The sequence below is a fragment of the Carcharodon carcharias genome, chromosome 7 (assembly GCF_017639515.1).
Source record: "Carcharodon carcharias isolate sCarCar2 chromosome 7, sCarCar2.pri, whole genome shotgun sequence".
In the NCBI taxonomy this organism is placed as follows: Eukaryota; Metazoa; Chordata; class Chondrichthyes; order Lamniformes; family Lamnidae; genus Carcharodon; species Carcharodon carcharias.
This window is the reverse complement of record NC_054473.1, coordinates 125,185,805-125,206,569: the sequence shown is the minus strand read 5'-3', so window position 1 is coordinate 125,206,569 and position 20,765 is coordinate 125,185,805. Positions and strand designations below refer to the sequence as shown.

The window sequence follows — 20,765 nt, the reverse complement described above, 5'->3', positions numbered from 1 at the left end:
ACAGCCATATAATAAAATCAAAATTCTGGAAACATTCAGCAGGTCTGGCAGCATGTGGAGAGAGATATAGAATTAAGGTTTTGAGTTGAGTACGACTATGGTTCTATCCTGGAAGATGTTCAATCGAGCTACTCTGAGCATTGGATGTAGGGTCACATTCTCTCAATAACACTCAAGACTATGAAAAATCGTTGTGTTTTTTGACCCTTTACAAGTATCAGTAAGGGCAGACATTTAATGGGAGGTATTCAAAACAAGGTGAAAGATTGCCAACGTCCAGATAGAAAAACAAAAGGTAATATTCTATTTATCTTAGTGGGTCATAAGTACACAAAAAATTTTGTGAAGCACCAAATCAGCATTGGCATATCCTTTCAACATATCTATGTGCTCTCAGCATTAATAAACACTAATTAAATAGTGACCAAAATTAGAATGCCTGTTTCACTATAAAATGGGAGACTGTTCATTTCAAATCATTTTCAGAGGAAGCCCTGAAAGACTTGGATAGATCATAGCTAGTACTACTATTTTGGATAAGATTAAATTTTGTAGGGCAAGACATCCTGCTGCAGTTGCCGAGTTGGGATTAGCTTTGCGATTTTCACACTATCCCAACGTAATTGACACAAACATTCCCTGCTAGAATCAAATTTGAAGTTTGGATAGCCCATTCCAGCACTTACAAAGCACTGGGTTCCAGCTCTTTAGGAAATACATGGATGAGAAATTATGGTTATAAGTGTTGGAGGTGAGCATTAAAGGAGCAGCTTGTTTCAACTATTTAAATATAGTGGCAGAAACTGTTCACAAGTACATGACCTGTGAAAGCATTTAGGCAGTCACAGGACCCCCTAGTCTTCTTGAAATTTCTGGCCAATTGTATCGCTTTCTCTTGGATTGTCATGCAACTTCCATCTGTCATATATAGGACTTTCCTTTCAACTATTTGGAAAGCTGAGTTCTGACAAAAACTCTTTCTCTCATGCCACAGATGCTGCCAGACTGGACTTTTTTTTGCAGCGCTTTGTTTTTATTGCAGAAATATTTGATCAAAGTTTTCTTTTACACCTTCCTGGATCGAGGGGGAAATATATCCCTCCCTGCTCTTCCTCCTCTCCAGACCCAGTTATCTATTAAACATACAGAACTGTGGAACATTATGTATGTTCTATTGGATGATGTAAGTCACAATTGGTTTCTTCAGATCAAGTCTGGAAGCTATTACATGCTAAAACCAGTCTCAACTGAGCACCGCCATCATGGATCAACTTAGAAACAATTTACTTTAACCTCACTAAGGAACAATGCAGCATAAGCCACTGGATGGTGCCGCAGTTGCTTTTTTTGGCAGATGTTCTCAAATTTCATACAACCTAAATTTTTACAAAGTTATCATGTCAAAGCTTTTCATCTTGCACTCATCTGGATGCTTCGTGAGAATACCAATATGGGGAAAATAACAATTTATACTGTATGAGTGAGTGCTGATTGGTTGGCAAGTGGACTCTGATTAGTAGAGACGTTGCCATGGAGAAAGCACCAGTTAATGGTGCCTGACAGTTAGCTGTCAACCTATCAGCAAAAATATATAAACTGAAATGGTAATAAGGTTGGATTACAGTTCGATGATATAGATTTTCTATATGTGAAAGGTATAACATCCACTAGGCAATCTACATTAGCTCTGCTAGATTAACCTGACATTTTATTGCAGGTCCATTCATGAATGTTCATTTAAATTTAAAATTATTACATGCTAATTGAAATAGGGTCAACCCCATTTTTCCATTGTATAATTGCCCTGAGTAGTCACAATTTGTTGAGATAACACAAAATATCTCTTCTCCAGAAGACGATGACACGTGCTGAGATATGATTCCATGGGTGGTCAAGTGATACAGCCATTTGCCAGATATAGGCTGACACTATCAGTGTTAGTATTTAGAAAGAAGTGCAAACAGAGAGGAACTAGTTACTTCTCTTTGATTGAAGTTTTCAAAAGATTGTGCCACTGCCCACTTTTTGCGAGTACTTTTTAAAATTTAGGTTCTTATGTTAGCACACAAGGTGCTTAAGAAATAGGAGTAGGCCATTCAGCCCTTCAAGCTTGCTCCACCATTCAATAAGGTCATGGCTGATTTGAATGTGCCCTTAACTCCATTTCTCTGTCTGCCTCCCATAGCCGACTCTCTTGTAGATCGAAAATATGTCCATCTCAGCTTGAATATATTCAATGACAGCTTCCACTGCTCTCTGGGGAGAGAATTCCAAAGGTTAATCGCCCTCAGAAGAAAGTCTTCCTCATGGGATACCACTAATTTTGAAACTGTGGCCTGTAGTTGTAGATTCCCCCACAAGTTTAAACATTCTCTCAGCATCTCCTGGTCAAACCCCCTCAAAATCTTATGTTTCAACAAAATCACCTCGAGGGTTATGGCAGTAGACAGGAAAATGGAGTTAAGGCCACATGCAGATCAGCCATGATCTTATTGAATGGTGGAGCAAGCTTGAAGGGCTGAATGCCCTACTTCTATTTCTTAGGTTATGTTAGCACGCAGGATGTTTAAATTAAAAAAGTACCCACAAAAAGTGGACACTGACATGCAATCTTTTGAAAACTTCAATCAAAGAGAAGTAACTAATTACTCTCTTCGCACTTCTTTCTAAATACTAACACTGACAGTGTCAGCCTATATCTGACAAATGGTTACATCACTTGACCACCCATGGAATCATATCTCAGCAAGAGTCATCATCTTATGGAGAAGAGGAAATAATATTTTGTATTATCTCAACAAATTATGACTACTCAGAGTGATTATGCAATAGAAAAATGGGGTTGACCCTATTTCAATTAGCAAGTAATAATTTTAAATTTAAAATTAACATATGTGAATGGATCTGCAAGAGTTTACCATTTCTAAACTCAAATGAGTATAGGTCCAACCTGCTCAACCTTCCCTCATAAGACAAATTGCTCATCCCAGGAATCAGCTAGTCAACCTTCTCTGAACTGCTTCCAATGCCAGTATGTCCCTCCTTAAGTAATGTGAAAAAACTGTACATAATTACTCTGGGTGTGCTCTTATCAATGCCCTATATAGTGGTAGTAAGACTGTACTGTCCACCACATTTATACTCCATCCCCCTTGCAGTAAAGGCCAACACTCCTTTTGCCTTCTAAATTACTGCATGGTGACTTTGTCTGATTCATGTACAAGGACACCCAGATCCCTCTGTATTGCAGCATTCTATAGTCTCTCTCCATTTATATAATATTCTGAATTGTTGATTGTTTCAGCCAAGTAGATAACCTCTCATTTTCCCCACACTGTCTGCAAAATTTTTTGCCCCCTCACTTAACCCATCTATATCCCTTTGCAGACTCTATCCTACTCTCCTCATAACTTGCTTTCCTATCTATCTCCGTAACGTCAGCAAATCTGGCTATAATGCTGTTGGCCCTTTCATCCAAGTCATCAAATATAAGTCATAAATACTTGAGGCTGCAGCACTTTTCCCTTTCGCACTCCATTAGTTAGTCTGCGATCCTGAAAATTACCCATTTATCCTGAATCACTGTTTCCTATTAGTTCACCAGTCCTCTATTGATGCTTATAATCCACAATACCATAAACTCTTAGCTTCTATAGTAACCTTTTGTGTGGCAACTTATCAAACGTCTCTTCGAAATCCAAATGCACTACATCTAATGGCTCCCCTTTATCCACCCTGCTTGTTACATCCTCAAAAGGGAAGAACTTACATTTCACAAAACCAAATTGACTCTGGCCGATAGTATTATGATTTAAATGTCCTGTTACTACCTCTTTAATAATGGATTCCAGCATTTTCCCAATGACAGTCATTAAGCCAATTGGCCTATAATGTCCTGCTTTCTTTCTCTCTCCTTTCCTGACAGGTGTGTTACATTTGCAATTTTCCAATCCGCTGCGACCTTGCCAGAATCTAGGGAATTTTGGAAGCTATTTCTTTAAAGGCCCTAAGGTGCAGGCCATCAGGTTCAGTGAACATGTCAGCATTAACTTCCATTAGTCTTCCCATTACCTTTTCTCTAGTACTAACGATTGTTTTAAGTTCCGCTCTCCCTTTTGCCTCTTGATTTTCTACTACTCTTGGGATGCTTTTTGTGCATTCCCCTACGAGGAGCAGTGTAATGAGAACATACTATCTTAAGTACAGAAAACTTTGATAAATTAGTCAAACAAAATTCTTTGTCCGGGACTCTGCCAGGCTAGCCCCATGAAGTGCACAAACTTATTTTACTAATTTCTTAAAAAGTGCTTTCTAAAACATAGCTAAAACTCATCACAGATAAAAAATATATATATAATTTTTGGAGGTATGGGACTTTTTGAAAGTGATTAGAGAAAAAAAAAACATTTTTTTTGGAAGGAAAACTGAAGTTGTCATATCATGATGTCAAAATCAAGTAAAAGAACTGACATCCATTATTAAGACTATCAATTCTGCCAGCAAAACGTTAAACAACATGCACCACTGGTTGACTGAAAATTATTTCTAATTCTAGTTGTGCAGATTTATTTGCCAGCTTGTTACAATTTATTTTTTGAATCGAAGAACTGGGGGCTTCTCAGGTTAATATATACATACATACTTAAACAGACTTACACATATTGCAATTCAAAAACAAAGGGCTGAATTTTCACAGCCCTTTGGTGGTGGGCAGCAAGGAAAATAAATGCTTTGGGACCATTCCCAATGCATTCCAGCCACAGGGGAACTTTCCCAGGGTCGCCTGGGAAGCAGATTGGGTGCTGCTCCATGGAGGTGGGCAGCCAATTTTCGTAGTTAGGGCTCCAATTCAGGTTGATTACGTGGCACTGCTGGCATTCTGCCTGCATAGGAGCGGCCCCCTTCACCATATGCAAAAGTTGGCAGCTCAAGGCAAGCGACTTCCATGTGGCAGCTGGAGACTCAATGTAGCAAAAAAAACGGCTACACTTATAAAAGATCTCGATAGTGGCTGATACCAATCCAGCTGAGGGGGTTTTCCCTCCACTTTACTTTACTTGTCTAGTTCCCAGTTTTTTTATTGAATGCTGTGCAGCCCAGCAAGGGAGCTTCCATGTTGAGGCACCCTCGCTGTCCTCAACCTACCTCAGCAGCACCCACCTCGCCTGGTGGGGCTGCAGAGCTGCAGGCTGTCAGAATGGGTCAACAGCATTAGGAGACTGCCCACTATCCTTCATAAGATGACAGGTACAGAGATAGCCAATTAGGAGTCACCTCTGGGAAGATTGCTCCACCGGTCTCGCTGCTGGCAGGTGTGGGCTTGGGATCCCCATTTTGTCCTGATGTCAGGGTCTCAATGCTCGTGGTAAAATGTAGCCCAAAAGTTGATAGGAAATCTTAAGCTGTTGTCTTATACAAAGTATATGCCTGACAAAATAGATAAACTATAGATCGAAAAGGCAAAAATCATTTTTATATAATATAAATTGTTGGCATATTGCTAGCTCAGTAAGCTAATGGTCTGAAACACTGAGCTATATATAGATTACAAGTGTCTCAGGTTTGACTTCTGCTCTGTTTTTACTTAACTGAATCTAGCCATGGCAGCAGTTCTGCAATTGACTTCAAATGTTCAGAGACTGGAAATGAGCAAGACCTCAAACCATGACACTCACTTCTGATAGCACTCCAGTGACCCCTGCTGGAAAGTGCACTTGCACGGATGCACCAGGTAAGAACAACATTGGGTTCAGCCATGATGCCACTGATCAATGTCTCCTCTGCACACACAAAGGACAGCAACTTGGGCGAGATGCCAAAGGGCTAACAAGCATCAGTGTTAAAGTATAAATCAGTAGGAGCTAGGCAGCTATAGGAAGGAAAGAAAATTAGAACTATTTTGTTTTAACACAGCCAACACCAGGTAATAAAATAAGTCATTATTTAAAGATATTTCCAAATGTAATTCCTGCAGTCTTTAATTTAGAGAAGGAAAATATTGCAGAACAAAAATTTGAATCTGTAATCTTTCCATTGCCTATAACAAATATTTTTTTCTTATTTCAGCACCTTTCAATGGGATTAAATTTAGCTGAATTAAATGTTTAGAAATGAAAAAAGAGTCCACTACTTAAAACAGCACTGTATCCTTAATATTCAATTTTCACAATTTTGTAAGTGCAGATTGAACTTAAGTTTAAAAATTGCAGTAATATTCTCTTTTAAACACCCCCATGCCCCATTCTTTTGTCTTTTCCAAGCATGGTATTCCAAGTGTTTCTGAATGTTTCCAAAGGATTTCAAACTCAATTTATTCATTTTATTGAAAGGAAATAGAATATATCCTTTAGGTGGTGATGATAAACAAATTGGCCCCATGGACTTCAACAACATTACAGTTGTGTTGAATTAACAATTTACAATGCAGCAAGGGAGCTCAATTGTCAGCTCTTCAATACAATATGGTGAGCCACCTAGAGACATGGTACAGAACTGACAAAGCTGCTCCCAGATTCGAGGCAGTGAGCTTGTGCGCCATCAACCGCAGGCACTCAAATCTTCAATTCTGCTGGCGTAGGGTGTATCCATTATTGTTCCACTAAGACGCCACACCGTACAGTTTTAGATCTTCAAAATGGCTGCACATTGCACAACACAAGAATATAGCTCAATCTGCAAAAAGGACCAAGCATCTTATTTCAAAAGTAAATCAAAACCAAGTTATTATAGAAGGTATCCAAGCTCTCAGTCATTCCAATGTAAATCAAAAAAATTTGATATTTTATCAGAAACTGAGAAAAATTGGAAACGTGTGGCACAGCACGTATGAACACCATAGGTTTTGTCTGTGGTTGGTCGATTCCAAAGTAGCATTTTGCAAATCTGATAGCATTAAAAAACAGTATTAAAATGTTACTGCAAAATTTCACTTACCCTCTTCCTGGACTCTTCAATAGCTGACAGCAGTGCATTATCGCGCTCATTCTTCAGAAAACCCTACAAGGTAAAGAAAGTCACATCAGTGCCAGTGCTTGAAAAACTGTCACACCAGGCTTCACTACGGCATGAACTAACAGCACACCACTGCACAGTCTGCATAATTAGTAAATCCAGAGAAGGTTCTAAAAAAAATTCCATAGCATATTATCAACCTGCTCAAAGCAGTTGTCTACGAATGCTTTGAACAATTTGTGTCACACACATTCTGCACATCTAGGCAAAATCTAAAATTATATCCTGCTAAAAACCATGATTCGTTGATAGTGTAGCCGACTACTAAGCATCCTCAATAGGGATGCAGAATTATCTTCATCAATGCATTTAACTAATGATGCTTACCATTCATTTACGCTGTGGAGTTGAGAATTTAGTCTATTAAGACAACACAATCCTACCTACTGCTTCATATTTCTGGCAAAGCCATTCTGACATGCACAAAAACTATTACAGAAAAATATGAGGTGAAACGGCAGCTTCCCACCAGTCTCTCTCCCTCTGCCAGCATCTTCATTACTCCTTAACCTACATATAGAACATCACTGGCAAAGACAAGTGGAAAAAGTGTTAATTAGCTTTATCTTCTTCAATGTCATTTTTCATCCCCAAACTGTACAGTTGCCTTCATTTGTCCCCCTGCTCTTTGCAGCATGTGCTTAATGGTGCAGCAATCATTCAAATGACCCCACCCCATCTCATAAGTCTGATGGACAATGACTCATGGCTTGGTTTAGCAATTATAAGGATCCTGCTGCAAAGTTGTAAGTTTTTAATCTAGTGCAGGAAATGATATAAAATTGCCACTTCCTGCACCTCAAAATATTAAGCATCGTGTTAAAATAACTTTGGTGAGCAATTTCACAGTTAATTTGTACTGTACATTTCTAAAGGATATGACAATGTGGAAACTAAATATCAGAATTGGATTAATAATGAATGCAACTGCAATTTCTCCACACTTATCCATTCCAGTTCTTTCTTCACTCATGGAGGCAGTTTTTCCTAACCTTGCTATTATACTGGAAGCAAAAATGTTAAAATGGGTCCAAACTGCAAACAGGCTTTTCATGACGCAGTTACTTGACACACCCATGTCTTCAGAGTCAAATCCTTGGAAACAATGGATAATTAGAATATCTTTGAATGGATACCTTTTAAATTAAAAGGCAAGAGTGCAACCAAGTCACTGAAAATAGTTACAATGCACAATCATAGCTAGCGAATAAAAGTTGTTAATTACAAGCTTTAATGACTATTTTACAACTTCTTGCTATGAAGCAATTCACATTTACAACTAGCTAACCCTGAAGCAGGATCAGATTCAATTTATTTCAAGCAATTAAATAACAGATTAATTACCTTTGAATATAATTAAGAAAAAAATTGCCAAACATTTTGCTCTAATTTTTCAAAATTAAAAGATCGAAAAGCAGTCCAAACCTTCTGTATTGTTGCAATTTGATAACCAAAGTAAAATTACACATTTCACAAGGCTATACTTTACACAGTCTTTTTAAAATTAGAAATGTCACTGATGAGCTTAAAAAAATGCAAGAGAAATTGCATAGCTGCATTTAAGCAACATCCTCCTGTCAGCTTTCTTAATATACTGGACCAGAGGAAATAGTTCAGTGCTAAAAATAGGAAACAAAAGACAAGATAAAGGGGGCAAAAATAGCATTAGCAATACAGTTTACTGATTGTATCGGGGATGATTTAGAAAGGGGGTAAGTGAATGGGGTTAAGAAAAATTAGATGATGAAGTGAATGAAGGAGCAGAATTAATGCTACTGGTCCAGCATCTATACAGCTGCCATTTGCAGTCGTGAGAAAGCCTGGACAAAGAATTGCTTTTAAAGGACTTACTATATGCACCTAAATGAATACGTCCCACAGCCAAACAATTTAAAAAAATACATAATTCAAATGATTAAAAAGGCACAGTAGTTTATTATAGTTACTACACAGTAAACTCCTTGAAACAGAACAATTGAAAATGAAAACTGATAAGCAGACAGACGCAATACGAAGCTTACGGATCCAAGGCGCAGCATGACCCCACCCTAAATTTGTCACACATTGGTTCCTATATGGCCACAGCATGACCAAATAAATTTAAAAATCAGCTTCCTTACCTGGAGAGTAAGTCTTTTGTTTATATATGTAAAAAAGGAACTAATTCGAGTTCAACAGTCGTACTGATGGAGTTTGCTCGGTCATATATACAGCAATGCTGTACTTAATAAAACATTTAATGCCTCGAGGCCTTTCTGGGATGCTTCACGCTCCAGATCCATTTCTGATGCTGCTTAATGTATATCTCATTGCTGGAGCACCCCTTGTACAGCAAAGAGAGCACAGAGGTTCTGAGAACTGTTGATACAGTCAACAGTCCGGGAGCATAATTAACGAGCAGCTCAGCGTCTAGGGAGCTGAAAATCAGCTGAGTCTATTTCGCGAGTGCGTACACTGCAGTTCACCCAATCCACAGGACTGCAAAACGTGAATTCTATAACCACCTCAGCAGTCCAAAGCTGGCTGCTCTGATGTGTGCTACGGTTTTAGGGTTACACAGGGATTTTTTTATTGTTAAAGGACTGTACCATATCAATTTGGGGTGGGGGTGGGGGGGAGAAGGGCGGGGAGGAGACAGAGATATGGAAGGGTGGGGGTGTGATGGAAAGATGATTCAACCTTTTTCCTCCTTTGGCCCACTGCAATTTATGATAATAGGAATTTTTGATGACTTCCGACATCCTGCCTTGAAATCAGGCTAATAATCCTTTTAGCTGTCATGTTTTGTTAATGAGGTAAATGCGGCTGCAGAATGAACACTGGGAACTGCACAATTTAATCACAGATGTGAAGCTATTTTCTTAAGCTAGCAGCCTTTATTAGCATATGTCATGCAGCATGAAGTAGAGCTGTAGCATTTTCTCCATTCCCTTATCCAGCAGCAAGGCTGACCAGCTTCCGCCATTTAAATAAGCAACAATAAGTGTCTTTTCTAACTGCTGGCCAAGCGCAGATGAAAAATGCAGCAGATTTAATAGTCAGTGCCCATTTGAGCACAATTCAGCACTGATTTGTTGCTGCATGGGAACTAGATCATACTCTTGCTCTGAAAATCAACAGTGCATGCCACCTTAAATAATCTTGTACATTCTTGTGTTCGGTCTACAATGACATTCCTTGTAATACTGCAGATGTTACAAAAATTAACTTTCAATATCATGGATGACAGATGACTATTATTATACCAGATATCTTGGGGCAATCACAGTAAGTATGTGATAAAATGTAGGTAGATTATAAATTAAACTGGAATATAAACTATATTGGTAGAATTTTTCTTTAATGGAGATGCACATTACTTCATGTAATGAAAGGATCTCGTATTACTGTCAACATTGCAGGTTGCAAATAGCATAGTGTCAATCTGGCTATTAAACTCTAATCAGAGTTTTTCAAGCCAAAGATGGTATTATCTCAAGCTAATTTGGCTTTGGCCAGTAAGGCTGTGATTTTACCAGCTCCGCATTATTGGGCTATTCTTACATATTGATGTTCTAGTAAGGTAAAATAATAATGCCTCACAGATCAGACTTGGGGTGGGGGGGCGGATAGGGGGTGGGGTGGGGCTATATCTGGATGCATTGACAAGACCTAAAACAAGAGCTAGCTAGCCTCAAATGATCATAATCAGGCCAGTTTATTCTATACAATCAGGCAATGGCGCTGTCATCAAATTGCAGAAAGCCAGAGAAACTTCTAGAGACACCAGCACTCATTCAATTCAGGTTCCAGTGAAGCATTTTCTTTAACTAACAACTGCACAAAACTGATGGCATGAGTCTATTTTTCAAATTTTTAAATTTACATTGTATTTATTTTAACTAGTCAACAGCTTTGTGTGTGAATTCCATGGTCTTAAATTAATTAGCTGGGGAGTGATACATTTCATACTAACAAAACAACAGTTCTATTAACCTATTTTATACCCAGAAACTGGACCAACTGATGCAACTTAAAAGATGCAGTCATGTAACTTGTGTACAGGTTTTCATTCTCAATCAATTTACAACAATGGTAAAAATAATTTGATTTATTGAATTATACTGTGAATCTCACTGTGCAATTATTCTGCAGCAATGTCAGCAGTTTTTCACCTACTAAACCAACAGCACAGCCAGAATGATAGATTTATGTTTCTAAAGACAGGATCAGCATATCTTGTGAAACACAACAGGATTGGTTTTAGGGAGCATAAGACAGTAATTTAATTTCAGGGTTCAGATGGCAATGAACAGCATTTGCTGCTCTCAGAATTCATGGTATCATCTGAACCCTTGGTTTAAATTACAGCCTCATTATTCAATCCTAGCCAGTCAATCTATGTGTTGTCACTGCAGATTGCTAAAGGCATAAAATTCCTTCTAATCTAAATCAACAAACTTGAAGAGCAGAATTTCTGCAATCACAGTACTAATTGTTATAACTGACAATAATTAACATGTTGAAAAAAAGCTATGCCTTAGTCTTCATGATAATCTCAAAGTCAAATTTTAATTTCCAGAGTAACATTTGGCTGCTTATGATACACAAGGATAGGTCAGTCCTGTCAGCCATTTTACATGTCACAAACATGGAAACTTTGATTTTGTAAAGTCAAAGTGGGGCAAGCTTCAATTTGATTCTAAACATTTGCCATTTAGATATTTTACATACCCTTGAGCTCCAGGATAAATGGCATCTTTAGAACCTACATGAAATCTGAAAAACTTAACATTTATGGTGTTTGTGATGGGGCCAGGGTGGGGAGGGAAAGTGGTAAGAGACTGGGTGATATCAGCTAATATCCTGCTTCTTCATCTCAAGTTTGGTTTGAATCCGGTCAAGATTACTGAAAAACTTTGACTGAGATAGAATCAAGTGGGCACATAGATTTTCCTCATTCTATTGGGAGATGCTGTGCAAGGGATGTCACACTGATATAGCAGATGATACACTGCAATTCTGCTATGGGGCACATTAGGACAGCTTTACTGGTCTCTGATCTATCAGAGTTCAATGCGGATACTGGTATCCAAAAAAGAATACTCATTCCCCAGAACAGGCATCCCTCATCTTGAGAATGGCAATAAAGCATTTTTTCATAAGTGTTTCTAATCAAATATTGATCACAGATTCAGAGAACAGTAATAGGGGTAAATCTCTTTGTGGTAAAACTGCTCTTCAAGCTATAACAACTACAGTAGCGATGAAGATTAGAATTAATTTCAGTAATTCTAATGTATGATAGAGATAAGTTTTAGCATATATAGAGGTTATAGCAAAATGTGCAATTACAGAAGTTTTGCAGTCTATTAGAAGTAACTTCACAAATTAGGACCATGCCCTCCAATCTAACAACTAGCCTTAGCAACCCTGAGCTTAAGGGAGGTAGGGGTGGAGGGGAAGGAAGAGTGTGATACAGGTTTCCTTTCATCTCTAGAACCTGGTAAAGAGAAGCATGAGAAAATGACTAACTCATACAGTTTCATACTGCTATTATATATGGGTCAACACAAAGCCAGAGGGTTGCAAATGGGAATATGTAAAAAAAGGGTACAAAAAGACATACCCATTACTCAATGGGTTACTGGAAGGACACTATTGTAAAAAATCTTGCTTCAAGAAAGATATTCTTCCATTCTTGTTCTTTCCACGACTGAAATGTCAGCACATGCAAGCTGAAAATACATTTGTTATGAAAATCATTCGGGTTCAATTCAGAAGAATTTTTTTGGGCGAGACAAAAAGCACGAGAATGTGCAATGGTCAAAAATCATTGCATTTTCTTGAAACTAAGGAAGCTCATTAATATAGGAAAATGCAGAGAATATATTAAACCTGATTGGCATCAATTTCCTCCTCTATTCCTAATTTCCATGCCAATGACACAGCAACTTTTGTCATGCTGCAGCTGAGCAAGTTCATGTTCCAGTACAAAGCGAGCCTGTCTGCACACCCACGTCAGCAATTAATGAATCTGACCTGGCAGCAGCTTTAGGCTACCATTAAGTTATTAGTGTGAATTTAAACACCACCCCCTCCCCCCACCTCCATTTTCTCTACATACTGTAGGTAATACTATCCTTCCGGCTTTTTCCACCATCTCCGATGCATCATCTGCCTCAATCCCCATTAGCAAGATTTTTTTTTCGTCCCTTGTGATTTATTAAAGGCTTGAGGGCAAGGTCGATGCAGCCACTCTTTGTGTGACCTACTGATAGTGTCTTTGCACCATTGTAAATCCCACATGATCATATCATACAATCAAAAGTGGCTTATTCAAGCAGTAGGAAAAAGGCCGACATCCCATTTGCAATCTACTCTGAATCAGCAGCCCATGGCTGACATCAGCAGATCACTCCATTTCTAGTTATGGTTTGCCTCATGACTGCATTTTAATATGCAGTCCAGTTAGGAAGAGATTGTCTTTTATTGTGGACGGACGCCTATTGCTTTACCTACATGTTAACTTTGATTCATGTACAAGAAGCCCCCAAATTCTTCTGAATATCAGCTTGTCAGGAACTTTGGGTAAGGGGTTATTGGGCCACAGGGAAATGAGGCACCACCAAGGCGCCTCCAGTCATAAGCCTTTTTTTAAGTCAAATGGAAAAGTCAAAACTCATGTCTGCACAAAAGCCTCCTGCTTATTGATCAGCCACACCAGAATAATCCGAGTACAGTAAGTACAACAATACTGTAGAGATTCATCAATAGGCTTCCTTTCAAAATGAATGATGAGCTTTATTGTAGACTTGCATCAAACCAGAGAGAGATGTAGATATTCTGGCTGTATTTTTGAAAGAAGTTTAGTGCAGACACTAACATCATATTTTTAAAAAAAGGATTATGACTGGAGGCGCCTTGGTGGTGCCTCATTTCCCTGTGACCCAATAACCCCTTCCCAAAGATCCTGACAAGCTGATATTCAGAAGAATTTGGGGGCTTCTTGTACATGAATCAAAGTTAACATGTAGGTATAGCAATTAGGAAAATAAATGGTATGTTACACTCCTGTGATGGCATCCTTCCATCGATGAGAGATGATAGGCATGCAAACAATCCATTTCGCTGGGGCTGTCAAGTGACATTGTGGGTTGTTGTTTTTGGCATTGGCACCCATTGCCAAACTGCTGTAGCCAATGGTTGTCACATACCAGTCCACAGGAAGTACTGCCCTCTTTCATCAGCTAGTGATTCCCAGGTGCAATAGTCGATGTTTAGGATTTTCACATCATGCTTGCAAGCATCCTTAAAGCAGAGCCTTGAGCCCCAATGGTCATCTGGTTCCAGTTACCTCACCATACAGAAGGTCTTTGGCTATGTGACCATCTTTCAACCTGCAGCTGTGCCCCATCCACCGAAGCCTCCTCTGTTTGATTAGTGCTAACAAACTTGGGAGCTCTGCCTTTGAGAGGACTGCTACCCTCACGATTTTTGTCCTGCCAGGATATACCTATTATGTGCCACAGACAGTGAAGATGGAAATTATTGAGCTTCATTTCCTGATAGCTGTAAGCTGCCCATGTTACATATGCTGAGAACACAGGCCCTATAAACTATCAACTTGGTCCTAAGTGTTAGCTTGGTATTATCCCATGTGCATCTTTGCAAGACAACCAATGACAGTGCTTGCTTTCCCGGTGTGTATTGAGTTCTGAGTCAAGGGAAAGATTGTTCGTCATCACGGTAGCAGAACTTGCTAACCATTTCCAGTGGGTGTTATTTAGTGTGATCAGGGGCGGAGATGCAACACATTGTCCCATGACCACAGTTTTCTTGATGCTTATAGGGAGGGAGAACAAGTTACAGGCATGGGAGAGAGACCCAGGGTAATGCTCTGGGGACCCAGGTTCGAATCCCACCATTCACCAGATGGTGAAATTTGAATTCAATAAAAAATCTGGAATTAAAAGCAGTATGATTTGATGACCACAAAACTATTGCTGTCATCAAAACCCATCTGGTTCACTGATGTCCTTTAGGGAAGGAAATCTGCTGTCCTTACGTGGTCTGGCCTAAATGTGACTCCAGACCCACAGCAGTGTGGTTGACTCTTAAATGTCCCCTGAACAAGGGCAATTAGGGATGGGCAATAAACGTTAGACCAGTCATATAAATGCTGTGGCTACAAGAACAGGTCAGAGGCTAGGAATCCTGCACCAAGTAGCTTACTTTCTGACTCCCCAAAGCCTGTCCATCATCTACTAGGCACAAGTCAGGAGTGTGATGGAATACTTTTGCCTGGATGAGTGCATTTCCGCAACACTCAAGCAGCTTGACAACATCCAGGGCGAAGCAGCGTGCTTGATGTGGTGCCACATCCACAAACATTCACTCCCTCCACCATCGACGCACAGTGACAGCAATGTGTACAACCTACAGGACGCTTTGCAGGAACTCAACAAGCCTCCTTAGACAGTGCCTTCCAAGCCCATGGCTACTACCACCTAGACAGACAAGGGCAGCATACACACAAGAACACCACCAACTGGAAGCTCCACCCCCCTCAAGCCAATCACTCTCCTGACTTGGAAATATATCGCTGTTCCTTCACTGTCAATGGGTCAAAATTCTGGAACACTCTCCCTAACAGCACTGTGGATGTACCTATACACAGGGACTGCAGCGGTTCAAGAAAGGAGCTTACCACCACCTTAACGGCAGTTAGGGATGGGCAATAAATGCTGGCCAAGCCAGCACTGTCCTCATCCCATGAATGAATAAAAAAACATGTCCAGTATATCTCACAGTTAAGCACTAGAAGGTGAGAGAAGTGAGATATTGCAATATTAACACATTCAGGTCATGTATGCAAGGCAGGGGTTTTAGCTTTAATGATTGAAAAAACAAGGATGGGGCTAAATAAATGATTTCAAAGCCAGTCAAGTTGAGATGGTTGTAATGGGCAAACTACAACCAGCCCACTACCCCCAAATACCCCCGTGCTGTAAAATTCTTTGATTTTAATTCATTGTTTGTGAAATTTTGAGCACAAATGCCCAACATTGCCGAGGCCAATAGGACTGTGGAGTAGTACCAAACATTTACTGCATCAAAAATGTTCACAATTAGCAGAAATTGGGTTTGCAACTGTTTTAAAGCATAAAAACCCAATTCAGATCAGAAACTTGTTACAAAAGTTGTCAGTCTTCAACAAGAAGTAACCCTTCAGGATCCAGTGCAAACGACTGTCCTACTTTAGGACCGGTCCTAATTATGAATATTCAATGCTGACCAAGTATGAATCCTATAATCGAATAATATGGAACTTTCTAGTCCTAGAAACTTCCAGATTGATTTAAAAAAGTACAATTATTTGCTGTGAAGGCAAATATACTGCTTAATGGCAAGAATCCATAATGGATATCTTTTGACACCTGTAACTATTCTTCCCCAGAACTGTGCAAGAACAGTTATAAAACATTTTCCTCTACAAACTTTGAAATGATTTATTTTTAGGGTCTGGGGAGGGGAGAAGAACATTAAACCGAAAACAATCCACTGGATTAAAAAACTCAATTTAAATTTTATTTTTAACACAGGTACAGACAGAGAATAATTAAGCAATCATGATTAATTCATTATTCTGGCTAATTTGAAGCAAGCTCAGACGGTTCAGCAATAGTGCAACAATTGAGATTTTTTTTTAAACTTGCAAAATAATGTGGTCACTGAGGTAGCTGTTAATACAGAATGGCTGGCACAGTTGTTTAGCATATTGTCCTTTTACCGATATGGATTTCAATCCAGTCCAGATTGATAGAACGAAAATCCTCTGTCGATTTGCTGTAAGGATTTCATGTGAAATCAGTTACTGCAGGCTCAACCCACAGAACAAAACCAGCCTTATTTTGCACAGTGTCAATCTCACTCAGACAGTTCACAGAATAGCTGCTGTCAAAAATGTAAAATGCCATACTGGTGCAGTAGGGAGTGCTTTTTGAGATAAAAAGGAAGCTGAAATGAAACCAGAATTGGAGCCAGTCTGTCTGCATCTGTAAACAAAAAGATAGGTAAGCATTTCAGGTGTAGATCTTTCATGAGAACTGAAGCTCATTCCAATAAAAAAAGGTTGCTGAAAACAGGCCTAAAATATTATATAAAAACAAAATAGAAAATGCATGGGGAACACAACAGGTTAATCAGTATCAATGGAGGGAAGAGGCTCCATTTCTGTTACATATACTTTTTAGAACAAAGAAATAAGAAACAAAGAACATTTGAATACAATCAGAAAAAAAGAGGGTGAATGCATACTTGAATTATGAGTTAACACGTCATTGAAGATGCATCAGTGGAATTACATATCATTTAAATAATACAGAACCACATAAGAAATAAAACACATTAAAAAATCAAAAAGTAGCAAACATTTGTGCGAGGAGTCTTGTTATCCTCCTCTTGTTTATTTGTATACTGGTCCTTGCAGGGATGGCTTCAGCTTTCACTTGTATCCTGGTGACACACAGCTATATGTGTCCAATAACTCTCTTGACCCCTGTAAGGCCTCTGTGGCACCAGGCTCTCCATTTATCATCCAGCCTTGAAAGAACCATAATTTCCCCCAGCCAAAAATTGCACAAAAAAAATCTAACTTTTGACCCCCAGCACAAACTATGCAATCTTGCTACCAACTCCATCATCTCATGATCAATATCTGAAGGTGAACCAGCCTGCTTTCACACTTCAAACACTATTTGATCCACTAAGTTTCCAGCTTTATTCCCTCAATCACACAAAAAAACTACTTACGCCTCCATAACATTGCTATCTCCAACTCCCACCTCACAGCATCTGCCATTCAAATGCTCATTCACATCTTATGGTTTGATAACTTCAATATTCTTCTGGTAGGTTTCACAATGACCAATTACTGTAAACTTCAACTTACCCATAACTCTGTTCTATCCTGCACCAAACTGTACTTGTCTATCACCCCTGCCCTCGCTGATCTACTTAGCTCACAAAGGCTCAAATTTAAAATTCTCATTGCATTTAAATCTCTTTATGGTCTCATCATTCCCCATCTCCAGCAGTACAATCTGAACCTTTGTCCTTCTTGTGATTCTTGTCCTCTGTGTATTCCATCGTCTTTGTTCCACTGCTGGAAGCCCTGCTTTCAGTGGCCTGGGAACCACACTGAAGTTCTCTCCAAGACCACCCCTTCTTTTAAGATCTTTCTTAAAGCCAGCCTTTTGACCAAACTTTTGGTCCCTTCCTAACCTTTTGTCTTTTGGCTCAGCATCTGTTTTTTTAATTCTTGCACTTAAAATACTTTGGGATGTTTTTCTCCATGAAATGTACTATACATATGCAATTTTTCACTGTCAGGCAAATAAAGAGAAAATGGGTTGGCTGAAGAATAGAAAACCTGGGAGCTACTGATGAAGTGAGTGTGGAACTCACTACCACAGGGAGTGGTTGATGCAAACAGTATGGATACACTTAAGGGTAAGCTAAACAACTACAAGAGGGAGAAGAGGATAGATGGTTACGATGATAGATTTAGATAAGAGATGGGAGGCGGCACATGTGAAGCATAAACACTGGCCGAGGCTAGTTAGGTCGAATGACCCGTTTGTGTGTCATATATCCCGTGAAATTAAAGCCAGTTACAAATTTAGAATATAGCTGACTCTGAGGCTACTGAAGTCAACATTCAAATTGTTAACCTGTGTCTTCTCTTAAGAGTTGTGTAAAGCCACTTTCTTTTTGAGATCGGGAGCAGGGTACATGAAACTCCAAGGTACATGAAACTCCAGGGTACATGAAATCGCATCGACCAGTATTGTACTTGACCTGGCTGACATGTTGACAGAAATGGAAAATGGTTCATTTCTGTGCTAATGTCCCTCATCGTAAGCATGAAAAAAAGAGAAAGTCACCATTTCCACCCTATCACAAACTAATTTACAAACTTAATTCTGGTTCACACAAGTATAATTGTGTTTTAATTTAATTTTTAATTAACACAATGCAGTAAGAAACCAGCTCTCCTCTTATATTCCCACTGTCCCTGTGAACTGAAAAATATGTTTCAGCCTACAAATGATTTGCACCGTAAAACCTTCCTGGCTACGAAATCATGACAAACCTAGAGGGGATAGCATTGGTATATTTTGAGGTTAAAGCCACAGGCATCGCTCATTACTTGGTTAGTTCCTAGTCACAGATTCAGTAAAGCAATTGCTTTATCTGAAATATTACATAGATCTAAGGTGACCATTGTATGTACATTATTTTGAATCCAGGCACCTACTGTCTAGCTCACTGAACTGCTCAGCAATGAACTACTTGGAAATAAAAAGGACTGCATTGCCATCTACACAATCAGCAGTAAGAATTAATTAGAATACAAGGGCAATAAAAAGCCAATCTTTAATTTGTGCAAACGCTCTTTATGTCTAGTCGGTACAGTTACTGAGTCATGCGAGACTTGGAGCATAAATTCAGATCATATATGGAGTAAATCAGTATTAATTCTATGGAGATTCTTTCAGTTCTCATCGACCTAGCAAATGAATATTGATTGCTGATCTCTCTTTTCCCAGTAACATTGCAGACATTTTTAAAAAAATTGTTCATCTTGGCTTGTGCACTTCTAAAGTGACCTTGCCCTCATGTGTATAGGAGACAGTCAAGCTGTGTTTAGGTGCAAATAAAGCCTAACCCAGCCAAACAATTGGATTAGAGAAATAGTGCTTCAGAGAATGAGTACAGAATATCAAGGTGGATCAGCCATTGTAAACTCAGCAGCACCCTTGAACTCTTATATAGAAGAGTGGAGAGTTTATTGCAGTATACTAAGTAATACTGAGACCAGTAACTTGACAGGCTGCTGACTCTGCAGTTATGTAACAAGCCTCCATCCATCCATTAGAACTGCAGATTTTCACAATGCAGAAATCTATTAATAAATAATCAATTCAGGGCTTCTAATGAGTTGTACTTAGCTTAAGTGCCGAACCCTAATTATCAAACTAAATACTTTTGGAGTAGGAGATCATCAAGTAGATGAGAGACAAAGCCAGACTATATTTGAAAACAATCTTGGATGAAATGATAGAAAAGCTATTTGTTTCTTCAAGAAAATAGAAGCTCATTTATACATGTTTTTCAAAGCAATTATTTCTTTTGTTTATAAAATGGTCAAGATCCTTTGAACTGTATCATTGTATTGGCTTTTAAATCTGGGTATAAGTAGCATAGATATTTCCTTTTGGTCATTAATGGGCAACTTTGAAAGTCCATTAGATAAATGTAATGTGTAGACACTTTGGGGCATTACTAAATAAGGGGTAGTCAGCTTGAATTTGCAGAGGGCAGGTCTTGCTTGACTAACTTAAAGTGAGGAGAATGCAGTGGGTTTCAGAAGACACATGGAAAGGTATCACCTAGGAGCTAGCTACAAAAATGTATACAAGTATTAAAAGAAATGTGGTCATATGAAGAGAGGTGACTAAGGGGCAAAAAGTAAGGTTAAGTGAATGGTTTTGGATTGCAGAACATGGGTAGTGGGTTGCCCCAGGGACCTAGCTGAAAAACACAATTGTTTTTAGACAACAGAATTGAACATGAGTATGAGATGAATCATGTCAAAGTTTGGTGGCAGATACAATTCAATGGAGAGAAATAAGAAGTACATTTGGAGAAAGGAGGTTAAACAACCAGTATCTTAAAGAAAATCCTTAAGAATGGGGGCCAGAGAAATT

General features: G+C 39.0%; 1 protein-coding gene across 1 annotated transcript in view; it reads right to left on the bottom strand.

Moving 5' to 3' along the window:
• The window catches only part of nup93 (nucleoporin 93), a 121,371-nt gene that overhangs the window by 32,111 nt on the left and 68,495 nt on the right, over positions 1-20,765 (bottom strand). Inside the window, exon 4 of the mRNA XM_041192384.1 lies at positions 6,934-6,996. Within this exon, the coding sequence (XP_041048318.1) occupies positions 6,934-6,996 (63 nt within the window). The remainder of the gene's footprint in view (positions 1-6,933; positions 6,997-20,765) is intronic.